This window comes from Ictalurus furcatus, chromosome 3 (assembly GCF_023375685.1).
Source record: "Ictalurus furcatus strain D&B chromosome 3, Billie_1.0, whole genome shotgun sequence".
Classification (NCBI taxonomy): Eukaryota; Metazoa; Chordata; class Actinopteri; order Siluriformes; family Ictaluridae; genus Ictalurus; species Ictalurus furcatus.
This window is the reverse complement of record NC_071257.1, coordinates 19,638,673-19,653,299: the sequence shown is the minus strand read 5'-3', so window position 1 is coordinate 19,653,299 and position 14,627 is coordinate 19,638,673. Positions and strand designations below refer to the sequence as shown.

Genomic DNA, 14,627 nt, shown 5'->3' with positions numbered 1-14,627 from the left:
AAGTGCTCATTTTAATACATTATCGTTTCTATAGTAACAGCTCATGCTCAAACACAGGTACTTGTATGGTGGATGCAGCAATAATCTAAGCATAATCAAAACTGAATTTTAAAACAAATGTGTTGTTATTTAACAAATAATAATAACTGATATGATGAAGATTGTAAATGTGATATGATATGATGAAGCTTGCAGAGGATGTTATCACTCTGTAACAGTCAGAGGTAAAGCTGTGCAAAGGTTTCCTGCATGTGAGATGTTTCTTTCTCAGTTTTCACAGTTTTCCTCCATTTTCCAGACATGCCACAACATTGGCACAACAACGACCATGTCCATTGTTAAAAGCACCATACAAATCAAACTGAATTGAATTGAATTTTCCTATAACAGCACACCCTGTTGTGTTTTATGCATTAGTTTCAGCTCAAAAATGATAAACACTTCTCCTTATCCCGTGTGTCAATTGTCAGCTGAGCCATCAGCTTATACTTCACTGTATCCAACACATTTGGCATTCCTACTCCAGATATTCATCATACGCAGTCAGAAAAACTATAGCTTCAGTACATTCCTGTGACACCAAAACCTCTCTTGGTGCTGTCATGAAATAGTTTCACATTTCGGGGCCTTCAGTTTAGCCAAGACTGAGAGCTGGAAACATCGACACATAAAGCTTATGCATTTCATGATGTCAAAACATGTTCCCACTTTCATTAACACATACAGTATAGTGTTAAACTAGATAAACGGATAAATAGTCCGAGTGCTGTGGTAACACTCATGCATACTGTCTTACCCACTAATATTTTTGGTCTGTATTTCTGCTGGATCAGGAGAGATATATAAACATGACAAGCGTCTCTCTCTTTTTTCCCTACCAGAAACTCAGGAGAGAACAGACTGATCTTGGCTGATTATCTGTCTGCACATTCTCTGACATTTCTCAGATATTATACCTCCAAACAGACCTGCTTTTTGTGATCCCTTAGAGGACAAGAATGTAACAGTGAATAAACACTTCCTTCGCAATGGACCTGAGAGAAATACACAATGACTGCTGTTTAGTCTCCTCTCAGACGCTCCGTCTGACTAGTCTGCGTCAGCTCTTTCTGGTCTTTACAGGAACAAACGTCACAGAGCACCATGTGATTGGCTGCGCTGAGCTAACACAGCTGATCCACAGTACGGAATTTTAAGTGCACATCCTTACTGCTATGTCACAATACTCTCATTAGAGTGACCAATCAGATGTACCTGGTCTGCATCGAAGTTTAGGTCAAAGTAACATCCACATGAATGCACAAGGTTTCGCAGTCAAGCATTGCCCAGAGCATCGGCCTCTGCCAGCTTGCCTTTTCCCCGTAGTGCATCCTGGTGTACACACACCCAGCTGTCCACATGATGTAATAGAAAATGTAATTCATCAGACCAGGCCACCTTCTTCCATTGCTCCAGGGTCCAGTTCCTATGCTCACGTGCCCACTGTAGGCACTTTCACTGGTGGACAGGGGTCAGCATGGGCACTCTGACCGGTCTGAGTTTATGCAGCTCCGTACACAGCAAGCTGTGATGCACTGTGTGTTCTGACACCTTTCTATCATAGCCAGCATTAACTTTTTCAGCAAGTGCTATAGGAGCTCTGGGATCGAACCAAACGGGCTAGCCTTTGCTCCCCGCACGCATCAATGAGCCTTGAGCACCCATGGCCATGTTGCCAGTTCACTGGTTGTCCTTTCTTGGACCACTTTGGTAGGTACTGACCTCTGCATACTGGGAACACCCCACAAGACCTGCTGTTTTGGAGATGCTCTGACCCAGATCACAATTTGGATCTTGTCAAAGTTGCTCAGATCCTTACGCATGCCCATTTTTCCTGCTTCCAACACATCTACTTCTAGAACTGACTGTCCACTTTCTGCCTAATATATCCCTCCTCTTTTACTGTTTCACTGTAACGATAATCAATGTTATTCACGTCACCTGCCAGTGGTTTCAATGTTATGGCTGATCGTTGTATATAAACTCAGCAAAAAAAGAAACGTCCCTTTTTCAGGAGACTGTATTTTCAAGATAATTTTGTAAAATCCATAAAAGCTTTACAGTTATTTATCGGAAAGAGTTTAAACGATGTTCTTCTTGCTTGTTCAATGAACCAGAAACAATTATTGCACATGCACCTATGGAATCGTCCTTAAGACACTAACAGTTTACAGATGGTAGGCAATTAAAGTCACAGTTACAATAACTAAGGACACCAAATAGACCTTTCTACTGACTCTGAAAAACACCAGAAGAAAGATGCCTAGGGTTCCTGCTCACCTGCGTGAACATGCCATAGGCCTGCTGCAAGGAGGCATGAGGACTGCAGATGTGGCCAGAGCAATAAACTGCAATGTCTGTAATGTTAGACACCTAAGACAGTGCTACAGGGAGACAGGAAGGACAGCTGACCGTCCTTGCAATGGAAAATTACATGTAACAATGTGTCCACTCCAGACGTGATGGAGAACTTGGAAATGCCTTGGAGGAAGAGTGGAGTAACAACTCACAGCAAGAACTGACAAATCTGGTGCAGTCCATGAGGATGAGATGTACTGTAGTACTTAAGGCAGCAGATACTGACTTTTACTTTTGATATTGACACCCCCCCCTTTGTTCAGGCACTCATTATTCCATTTCTGTTTGTCAAATGTCTGTGAAACTTGTTCAGTTTATGTCTCAGTTGTTGAATGTTTTTATTCAACAATAACATTACATGTTAAGAAATCTGCTGGAAATAAAAGCAGTTGAATGTGAGAGGTCGTTTCTTTTGTTACTGAATGTATAAAGAATTCAAATAGTCAAAGAATTTACTGTTTGATACAATCTGACAAATGAGCTCATGTTCACTGAAAGCCTTTCTTAAAAGGATATTTAAGGATAGGGCAGGCTTTTTAGATGAGTGGTACTGTGTAGTTCTACCTAGACCCCTTGCATTTGCACAGATTGTGCTAGAACAGTTTTTGTTTTTAACAAATACATTTTTATGTTTCTTTTCAATGTTTAAATACATTTGAGCAATTCTCATGATAAATCTAAATAAAGTCCACTAAGTTCAGCATTAATTACAATCTAACTGACAGTTTACCGGTCATCCATCTATAAATCTGGCATCTGTGTCACCCCTTACAATGGCCAGATCAGTTGTCTCAACCACTAATTAATTTATAAATATGAGTGGGTTTAAATAGATGCTGAAATTAAGAACAGTTTGGCTCGGAGACTTATTTGTGAATAGGCGCATTGTGCTCTTCGGTTTCTAAGGAGAAGGTTTTTCTCTTCGCCTGGTGTGTAGATAAATGTTTTTAGTGCATCAGGTTTCACTGGAAAAAAAAAGAAAAAAAGAAAAAGATTGCGTTAGCATCAGCATTAGCTGGTATAGCCAAATGTCTTCGGCAGATAAAGTTGAGTTGACAGTTTTAGAAGACAAGACCGAACAGATTCTCTGAGGCCACTTTCACACCTTAAACTCTCACTGCTACAAAGCACATGTGTGTAATGGCACGTAACATGGAAAGCAAACTATTTGACAGGGCCACAAGAATAAAACACCAGATTTTACATTGACCACATGTGTTCATGTAGACCATGTAGACATGGCTCTCTTTAAAAACAGGTCACTTCTATAATCACCTCAGCACTCACAATAAATCGTCATAAGAATTTGCACAATCCAGCTTGTATGAAAACTAATGAAAAGATCATTATGGTTACGGCAGTTGTGGTTTGTCTTACAACTTAAGTTTGTACAAAATCCAGCTAAACTCTTTTGCTTCCTAGAATTTCACACTGGTTGCCCAATCAGTTGTTGCCAAGCTGTTTTTCTTGATTCTACAGTTGTGGCATTTAGTAGGTCAGCTTGGCTGGTAGCTGTTCATTTGCTCTTGGAAGACTAAGCTCTGCATTAGTCATCTCCATGTTCACAATCCCAGCTCCGACTCTACTCCCCATAACAACTCGTACAGCTGCAAAATGAGATTAAGTTACCCTGACGATGAATGACAAGAGCAGGTCGACTGCCTTGCCAAAAAAAAAAAATACAAAATTATAATAATAGCTACCCATATCCACTTTACTTCAGATCACACGAATGATCAATTGTAACGGGTAATTGCATGACACTGTTGTTTTCTTATATATGGCAACCGAGTGAGTTTTTAATACAGCCTATGGTTAGATTAATACTGAAACTGCAGTTCAGTCTGTGTGCAGTTTTTTTTTTGTGCTGTTTTTGTGATGTATCTGCACATTGCACATTTCCTTAAATTAGCTTTGATAGTCCTCTGTTGTGTGGTACACAGCCATGAAGATGCACATCTCTATCTGCAACAGAATGGGGTAGCAACCTAAACGCAGACTGTCGTTTCAAGAGGAAAAAGCCTTCTGTTATATCTCCAGCGTCCCAGATAAGCCCTATCTGTTTACATTTCAGCCTCTGTTTCACTGTCCACTCTCAGATAGCCCCAGCTTTCTCTCTTTCCCCATATCTCTCTCTCTCTCTCTCTCTCTCTCACACACACACACACACACACACATACACGTACATATATGCACAAATGATGTGGTTTAGGAACTTGAGTAACTGGATGTCTGCAAGCCTGAGTTAGAATAGAAGGAAGATCTCAGGTCAGACTGTAAAAACATTCCCATAGTACCCTTCCCCCACATTCACCGCTCGCTCACTTCATTCCCACCCCCTCCTCTGGCGCTTCCCTGAAGACCACTTTCCAGCAGCTAGGACTAGACTCAGGACATTTTTGCCTATGACAAGGCCCTCTCTATACAGCTCTCACATACTGAACTGAAGGAATCAGTACACTTCGTCCTGTTTTCTGCCTTGAGTAGCTTTACAAATAAGTCTTAACATATGCTTAGATGTATACATCGGTGTTTGAAAAGATTAACGACGATCCACAGTGGCACCATCTCAGAGATTTTGATATTCCTTTCATTTGGACATAAGGAAACACCTAATCCTGCAGGAACACTTCAGAGCATAGCAGTCAACAAAAATGAATCATCCAAAGACAGAAACGATACTATGCACTTACTTTGAAATTAAACATTCATCTCAAGTCTTAAGCAACAGCACATTAAATCTGAACAAGAGAAGCTGTCTTTTTCTGTTCTCTTAGTCAGACTTAAAAGTGATCTGTATCCTTAGTCAGCAGCCCAGAGGGGGAACAATATGCGCTGACTTCCTGACCCCCTTCGTCTGGAGATCTTAAGGCAAACAATGTGATCCTTAATTAACACTGACCATTCCGGGTAGTGCAAGGCTCTTCCCAACAGTTCCAATTGAGGCGTACACACAAAGCCTGCTGTGTTTGTCCTTCTGACACCACATACTGTGCCCAGGCTGCAAGGCTCCCCAGCATGATCGCCGCCATTCAGGCCACAGCAACATTGCCTTTCAGCAGAGAGTGGGAATAGTCAGACCCTTCTTATCTATGAGTCAAATATGAGAAATGGCTTCTGATTACATGAATGTGGAATTCAGTCTCTTACTGCATGGTAATGTTGGTTGGTAAAAATGCAGTCTGCTGATGACAAGAGCTCAGACCACAGAAATGCTGCTGTCAACGTTCCTCTTCAATCACACAGGGCATGTTTCATGAAACATTTCTCAACATGTAATATCCTCTCCTTGTAAGCTCAAGACAGAAAAGTGTTCAATTCTGAGTGCAGATCATGCAACAGGGAATTAACATAAAATCAAATCCACTAAACATAAGCATAATGTATGAAACGAACCAGGTCTAAAATCTCCTAATAGTAAACATTAACGTCAAAAAAACCTCATGTCTGTTTCATTGGCACGTTACACCGTCTTGGACGTATGGAAGTTTATTATTGTTTGTTTTCTTTCCTTAGCTTTGGAGCTGAAGAGACATGTCATGACTCGGCCCTCTTGTTAGAAGACAACTGAAGCCTACAGAGGACCTGCTATAAAAATAAACATGCATGGAAAAATAATTACAGTGGATTTCATTTATAATTGCACTAAACCCTGCAGGATCTTAGAAGCAGAACGATGAGCTGAGAAAACAGACTCTCTCTCTCTCTTTCTCCCCTCTCTCTTTCTCTTTCTCTCTCCCTCCCTCTCTCTCTCTCTCCCACTCTCTTTTTCTCTCTCTCCCCCTCTCTCTCTTCCGCTCTCTCCATTTCTCTCTCTCTCTCTCTCTCTCTGACTCTTCATCCAAGAAAAACAGACTTTCTGCAGCATGACCATACAACCGTTGTCTTGTTAATCTTAATGAAGGCGTTTTTAAGAGACTGAGAAAACCAGAGTGACTTAACTTTTTTAAGCCCTCATAAATCACAATCTCACACTCTTTGAAGATAAAAACATGCCACAAAAGGAGGAAGAAAAAAAAAGAAGCTTTGAGCAAATACAGCTTACATTTTTAGTTATTTTCCTCCACATCTTTACATATGTCAGCAGGTTTAAGGCTGGTTTTGGTTATTTGGTTAGTATCTCGTCCTTCCATAAAAGACGAACGCCAAAAAGCAAAGGCTGGGTGCATATCTCTATCTGTGACAAAGGGAAGTGCTTTGGCTGTTGTATCAGCAAAACCCAGAGGAAGAGTTGTATTCCTGTACTGAACACAAACCATCTGGCAGGAAAGCCTCTTTTCATTTTCTTTCAACTTTGATTTCCTTTTTAAGGAACGGTTCTCAGCGTGTCCTCTTTGACATTGACACTTCACTTCTGGCTGTTTCCAAATCCTGTCTTTCTCTCCTATTTGATGGTAAACACTATTTAATAAATTACACGCTCATGTGCAATTAAGGCTGACTGTTCCGTTCCACATCGGCTAACGTGTTTAACTGTATAAAACATGAGAAATGTGGCTATTAATATGTCTATAAGAAGTTACATGTTTGCGGTCCTAATTGAACATTTAATAAGGGAAGCGCCGTCTATCTTGTTATGAAAACCAAGGCCTAACTAAAACACTTGTTTATGATCTGAACATTTGTAGACACTTTTTAATGATTTTATGATGCTGTGTTGCAGAACAAAGGCAGTTTATCAGGCCCACAGACAGACGGACTACAGCTGGCTTAGACATCAAGGAATGCAAACAGATGATTTATTGCCACAGTGCACTCAAAATTCACAAGGCGGCTAGTCCAATAGTGGTTGTGTGGCTGTAATACAAAACAGAGCTTGTACGTTTTTATTACAACACTGAATGATCACAGCTATTGTTTGTTTTTATTTAAGTGATCAGACCAAAGAAGCAGCCAGACAGAGAACTATGTAAAATACAATAAGTTATGTTGAAGACAAGACAGTTTCTTTCTTATGGAGAAACTGAAAGTACGGTATGAATATAGCATGTCCGTTCAGAGTCATTGTTTTGAGGCACTCGTCAGGAAATTGGCTGTGCCCGGATTACAAAAAACGAATTGTTTTCCCAACTGTGGTAAAGGGTCATCTGTGATGTAAGACACTGCAAAGCCAAATTGGAAAGAGATTGCATGGATGTATGTATATTTGAGGACTCAGTGCAGAATGGGTACTGCAACACGGCCTTGATTATTACATCTGTGTTTATGCAATTATCTCAGCAAGAGCCTTGAGTGAAGGTGGCTGCCTCCTCAAAGATCTCTGATTGCTTCTTACATCAGAGTGTTTTGCTTTCACAGATGTGCCGAGTTCTAATGGAAGTTTCGTACAAACAAAGGCTTTCATTTTACAAAATACAAATTTTCTCGCCAACAGCAATAACAAACCGTCAAGACTTTATCACCTGGACCAAGTGCGGGCAAATGGTTAGGACACAACAAGACAAAGTTTAAAACCATTTGCTTCGGTCTTAATGAGCCTGCAACATTAGGGGGATGGACAAACCAGATTAAATGTTTCACTGTTGCTGGAGAAGAGTGAGATCTCCAAAAGCCACATGTTACAAAATGCCACCGTGTATTAAATCCGCCACAGTCGATCCGAAGACCTGAGAACCACTACACTGAGAGGAAGTGAGCCAATGCAACATGAGGGAAACATTTGTGATTGAACTTGAGTCGGCTGATTTCGCTCAACAATTTGCTGCCAGGAACAGCAGGGTGGTGTAGCAGGAAGTATCAATCCTGAGCTTGGGTCACTATATTTGCAGAGTTTTGTATGTTCTGCCTGTGTCCGTCCAGGTTCTCCAGATTCGTCCCACCTCTCAAAAACATGCTGAATTGGCTAGGCTAAATTGCCTCTAGGTGTGAATGTGTGTACATGTTGCCCTCTTATTGCCTGGCGTCCTATCCTGGATGAATTCTCGCCTCACAGCTGGTGTTCCCAGTATAGGCTATGGATCAACTGCATTCCTCAACAGGATAAATTGTTTACTGAAGATGAATACGTGAATGGATTTGCAATTTCAATGGAAATAGGTGGCATTTTTTCACACAGTGAATTTACCCTAATCAACAGACAGAGAACCTTCGGAAAGTACTTCAATTAAGAGCAAGGAAGCTCAGGGTAAAGACATTTAACTGATCATATGGGCTTGTCCAATTTGGCCAGCAATTTACTAAGACCGTGCATGAACACAGACACGTGGCTGATGCAATATTAACCCATTTTTCTCGTGTTCCTTTCAGCACACTAACAGGCAGATCTGGGATATTTTCCCATAATGTGTAATATCATATTTAAAACCTCCGCTTGCATGTCCTCGCCACGGATGTATGCTGTTAATGATATGCCGTGCACATTTGAGTTGAACCAAGGACCGCACGTTCTTGGTTCTTAAATTATTCCAGAAATTCTGTAACATGATCAGGAGATGGCAATAAAGGAAATAATGTTTGAAGAAGTTAAAACAGATGCGTTAAAGTAAATCTGGAAGTCTGATATCTTTGAAATGCAATATGATGATTCTCTCATGTTAATCGAAAACACATGGATCACACTGAATTCATACAGAGGTTCTTTTATTCCTTTGAGATAATGTATCTTCTGTTGAAACTGTAACAGTGGCAATGGAATGTGTATATTTAGCCATGTTTCCAATGTCCGTTTGCCGTCCCAAATCCTTCGGCTGCAGTTTGTTGCTTTTGAGTAGGTGTTTCAGTAACAAGTTGCTAGATTGTATGCTGGAACAGGCTCCTGCAAGAGCCTCTGACAATTGAGAATCTCTTGAAATAGTTAATCAGCTTTTAACGATAACTACATTACAAGACCATTTAGTACATTAAGGGACAGATTTATATCATTTAGGGCCATCGAAACCTAGGCTTTACGGTAACGTTTTTTGGCTCCTATAACTAGATCAAGTGTTGTGCCTCACGGCATATACATTTAGGCGAATTTCCTTCTAAAAACATGCAATACTCCACCCACAATACTGTAATGACCCACCCATTCTGATAAGACTTATATGATGAACAGCTTTGTGATTTCAAGCATCGTTTATGGTTAACATTACATTAATATACTTGGAGCGCCAAACTAAAAGAAGCCATGAAATCCCCGCACTTGAAGCCAATCGAAGCCAACATTCAATTTCTGGCCTCGGGTTCTCTTCAGCATTCTGTGGCCTCAGCTGCTGGAATGTCAATGAGCTTTCTATGTTCTGAGATCACTTATAAGATGATTTCAGAGCCACATATTGTTTCCAAATGGCAAGGATACACGCAATAAGATGAAGCATGGATTTTTTAGCAATACAGTCTCGAGGTGCACTTGGCACAATATACAGTACACAACTCATATGCATTTACTTAAACAAAAGTTGTTTAAGTAAATGCATATGTTGTGAAACAAACAAGTTGTGAAACAAAAAAAACCCTGCTTAAACATAATGTGAAAAACCAAAAGGCATAACAGGATCCTGTTGTGACCCTACCTAAAACACAACACATTCCTAACAAGAGCCATGCTGATGCTAATGCGACTAGCTATAAGAATACCTGCCGTGAATTACTAGCAGTCTCACAATGATTGTGCGAGAGACATGGGCATGGGCATGAGGGACACATTGCAGAGTTCGTGACTCACGAGCCTAGCTAACATGCCGAGCCAGTCGCAGTGCTGCAACCTGCATTCCAGCGCAGCACATTTTCCATGAGGAAATTCCACTGCATGCCAGCATGCACTCAAACTGTTTGGCAAGTGGCAAAACCTCTACAATGATAACGACACAGCTCAGGCCTAGAGCCAACATTTTAGAGGATGCTGATAATAAACAAAATACAAAAGCTGGCCTGTTTCATAAATAACTTTCACTTAGGCAAAACAGCATGGGTCCACAGCTGTCAACGCAGTGGTTTTCACTCTTTTAACTAGCGTTCCCAATAGACTGGCTTTCCATGGCCCCCGTCATTTCCCACCATGGTTGACACGTGGGACGTTATGCACCAGACGGCTTCAACCCAGCACAAATGCTTCCTGCCCCCATGCTACACACACTCCCGTTCTCTGTGTCCTGAGGGGAGGGCAGTGTTGGAAACTCATCCTCGCCTCCATCGTCTGAAGAGCTGGGTAGTGAGCAAGGATGCAGAGTGTGCGCCAGGAGAAAGTGGGAGAATGTGATTCTCAGACCTGGCCCTAGATCACAGAGTTCGCTGTGCCCTGTGAAGTCATATCCTCCTGTTTGTGTTGGCAGGGGGCTTGTAGTCCTCTGGACACTGATGAACCTGTAGTGGGGACCAGCTTATCCTGGAATTTATTTTCAGTCAGAGTTTACAAAGATATCTATCTGCCCATATGCAGCAGTGTGCAACAGACCTGCCTGGCAACAACCCCTTAGTTTTAAATGTAAATAATTGTCAGTGTTTATTACAGTTTAATATAAATGAACATTGTGTCTGCTAATTCAGCAGTGGGGGTTTTGTTGTGTGTAGTTATGAAAAATGGTCAGTAAATCATATATTGAGCTAAACTGCTAGCATTTGAAGTGTGTAGGTGTGGATGCTGCCTGGGGACCGCTCTTTCTTCTGTTTCCATTGGCATTAACCTGAGCGGCTGAAATTTAAAACAGGACAGATCTGGCTTGTGATTTAAACTATGCCCCAACTCCAGAGCCATGACACACACACACACACACATACATACACACACACACACACACACACACACACACACACACACACAACACAGGATTTCTCAGGCGGATTAAAGTCAAAGGAAGTGCACACTTAGTCACTGTCTGTACTTCCTGTATTGAAGCGATTCAATCAACCATTTGAACGAGCTCCTATTTTTGCTCATTATTCACATTTTTCTGGACAAACGCAATACATGTTGTTATGCTAAATATTGTGATGGTGAACAATATCATTACATCATTACAACTACAACTGCAACCCCTACAATCTCTTGTGGGATTACTGATGACTAAACAGAGTACTTCTTTTAACAGATTTCAAAGGCGATAAACATTACTAGCAGTTGCTAATAATCTGTCTCAACACGCAGCACTAAATATGTCAGAGGCCCCGTCACTAAATTCACCTTAGGCACAGTCAAAGGGGTGGAGGCATTTTATCATGACACAGGTCTTTTAACAGTCTGCAGCGAACCCTCATCATCTTTCATAAAGGGAGGCTTGCCATTTTAATCCCACATCTGGTGTGCATTACCATTCCATGCAGCTCTAACTCAAGTCTGGATCTTACTGAGTACCTCACCCTCTCTTTGTTTCCAAAAACCATAAAAACATCCAGAGTGATGCTGCTTACTGACAAGACGGTCGTGCACAAATTACTGTTCATGTTAAAGAGGACTGTGGAAGAGACATGCTGTAAATAATTCAAGAATTTACAAATGTTCTGCACCTTAATGACAACACAGAAGTCCAAGTACTGTAGCTGTTGCAAAAGCTCAGTTCTGGGTAATCTGATACGCTGTCTTGTGCTGTAAGGCAATGGTCTGCTCCGATCATCTTATCGAACGAGACTGACGAGTAAAAACCGAATATCAAACGTTCTTCTCACTCTTATCGATACAAATACGTCATGAAGTAATGTAGGTGACACGGTTCAGGTCAGAGTCTGTGTAGATAAACTGGAGACTGAAGTAGAATTCTTCACGTATTGCTTCAGATTTCTCTCAAAGGGTTTGTCTCGTTCGTTTATAAAACATCATTTGCTTATAAAATTCATATGAGTGTGATTATTGAGAATGGATGAGTGGGTGTTCAGAAACAAGAGCTACTAGTGTGAGAGTAAAGTAAACATGTAAGATTATATGATACATAACTAATAAATTAAAGAAGAAGAAGACGAAGAAGAAAAAAAAATGCACTAATAAAATGATAACTATTAAAAGACCACTGGAGTGCCACAAAGCAGAATACAGTATATACTGGACACACGTTGACTAAAAAGACTGAGACTTGCCTGTTTCACAAAGTAGGTCACTGCATCCCTCTCTTTTTGTCTTTTGCACACCAGTATGATCTCATGCTTGCAAATTCCTAACAACTCACCCTGCATAAAAAGCTGCACGGGATAACGATAGGAATCGGGGTGGGGTTAGCACTAGCAGTAGTATCTTTTCTTAAGCCGTCATATGAAACCAAATGAAAGCCAACAATACATATGATATCCTGATTGATAGGATTTACCTGAGGGCAATCCTTGATGTAATGGCCCTTATTAAAGCAGAGATGGCACAGGTAGTTAGGCGGAGGTCTCTTGCTGGGCTTGCGCGGCTCAGAGGTCAGGGAGAGGTCGGAGAAGTGGTCCGTTAGAGAGTTCAGCCCGTCCACGATGTTGTTCAGAGAGCCATATGGAGAAACGCTTTTATATAAGCCATTATTCAAGGCCTGCACATGAATAGAAAACAAAAGGCACTCATTAAAATTCGTTTACTAAATTTCATAAATGAGCCAAACATGAGGCAAAACCTTTCTTTGGAAATACCGTCATGTACACCAATGCTGTCCGTCATTTTAAACCTGCTTGATGGTCTAAATCATATTAGTCACATTATGTCAACAGCCTCATAAAACAGGAGCAGACAAGCTTAAAAACAATTACATAATGCTTGTATAACCACAAAGCAGTGGGGGAGAAAAAGTACTCAAATTTGCTAGACAACATTACTGCTCTGAGTTAAATTCACTCGGCGAACGTCGCGAGGCACAGGGAGTATTCCAGAGAAAATGAAACACCTCACATTTGCTCCTGCAGTCAGTTTGGCTTCTCTAACAGTACAATCATGATCAGTGCTTTAGCCTGAGGTGTGTTAGAACCACAGTGTGCAGGAATGTTACACACACACACACACACACACACACACACAAATGCTACAAATTCTGGAGGTGAATAAACTGCTGGAGTCTCCTTCTTGAGAAAAGAGTTTTACGTTGGATTGATATGTTCCAGTTGATGTCTGACATATTGCTGAAAACATATCCTTGGCAGTGAGCGGGGTGCAGTTCATACAAACGCAAGACACTGACCAGCTCTCGTCTTTTAGCCAAATTCTGCTCATGGGCTAGATAAAGTCAGGATACATCAAAAACACTTTATTAAAGCTTTTCCTCCATGGTTCTACATCTGCCTGTCATTTTCTGTCCTGACCGCTGAAACACACACAGCTTATGGTTTTCATGACAGTAATCTACAATAAATAAGAGTAACACACATTAAACTCAAATTTATTCAGATATGTGTCACCTACATTTACATAAGTCACTTCAATCTTCTACTAAGTTGGGACAAATAAATAAGTGTTCTCATCATCACAGAAATAGTCTGCACATGCAGTGTGTGTGTGTGTGTGTGTGTGCCCTTTCCATTACTGAATAAAAGCAGTACTGTATTAACCATCTAAATATAAATTATCCAGAACTCTTTAAGCATGAATTTGAATTTTGATATTTTTTTTCAAATGTATGAACTGCATAGCAACATAAAATATTTCAATCAGCCTACACAATTTTAATAGCCTAATTAGCAGCATAGTTTTGATCATTAAAAAAAAAAATCATGCAACCCACCGTCAAATTTAAAAAAATAAAAATAAAAAAAAAGAAAGAAAAAGAAAAAAAGGACAGCATAACAAAAGTATTCCTGAATGGAAGAGTTATGAAATCAAATAAAATGGATAAAATGTGTATATATTTTTGTAGTAATAATGCAATAAGGTCAGATGTTTTAAGCGTGTAATAAACTTCAGTAGGTACAGACGTAGCTCGCAGTGGGAACAGATGGCCATCACGCACTTCATCTAATGGACGAGATGTCTCTTCTCTGCTCTCTCACTCAGTAGGAGAGCCTCTCAGGGGGGTTATTCCTGCCCTGTTATACCTTACTGCTACTTCTTAAACACACACACACACACACACACAGAGCCACATGCTTACGCTTAAAAGCATGCACATGTTCATAAAAACATGCACATACGCACGCATACACAAGCGCACACGCACACAGCTGTTCCTGTTACGAGGCCTGTGATTAGGTGAACGCTTTCTCAGGAGTAGAGGTGTTGCTCTGCGCACTTCACTGCTTTTACAGAGCTCACAAACAGCACTAAACCCTGCTGACTCTCATCTGGAGCACATATTTTTATAGCGAAGGCCACTATTTTCACTCCCCAACGAAAACAGAATGAAAACTGACCCAAACCGAAC

At 40.8% G+C, this 14,627-nt stretch overlaps 1 protein-coding gene across 1 annotated transcript in view; it reads right to left on the bottom strand.

The window, feature by feature from the left end:
• LOC128605643 (zinc finger CCHC domain-containing protein 24) overlaps nt 1-14,627 on the bottom strand; it is a 37,949-nt gene that overhangs the window by 15,466 nt on the left and 7,856 nt on the right. The window contains exon 3 of the mRNA XM_053621285.1: nt 12,612-12,812. Within this exon, the coding sequence (XP_053477260.1) occupies nt 12,612-12,812 (201 nt within the window). The remainder of the gene's footprint in view (nt 1-12,611; nt 12,813-14,627) is intronic.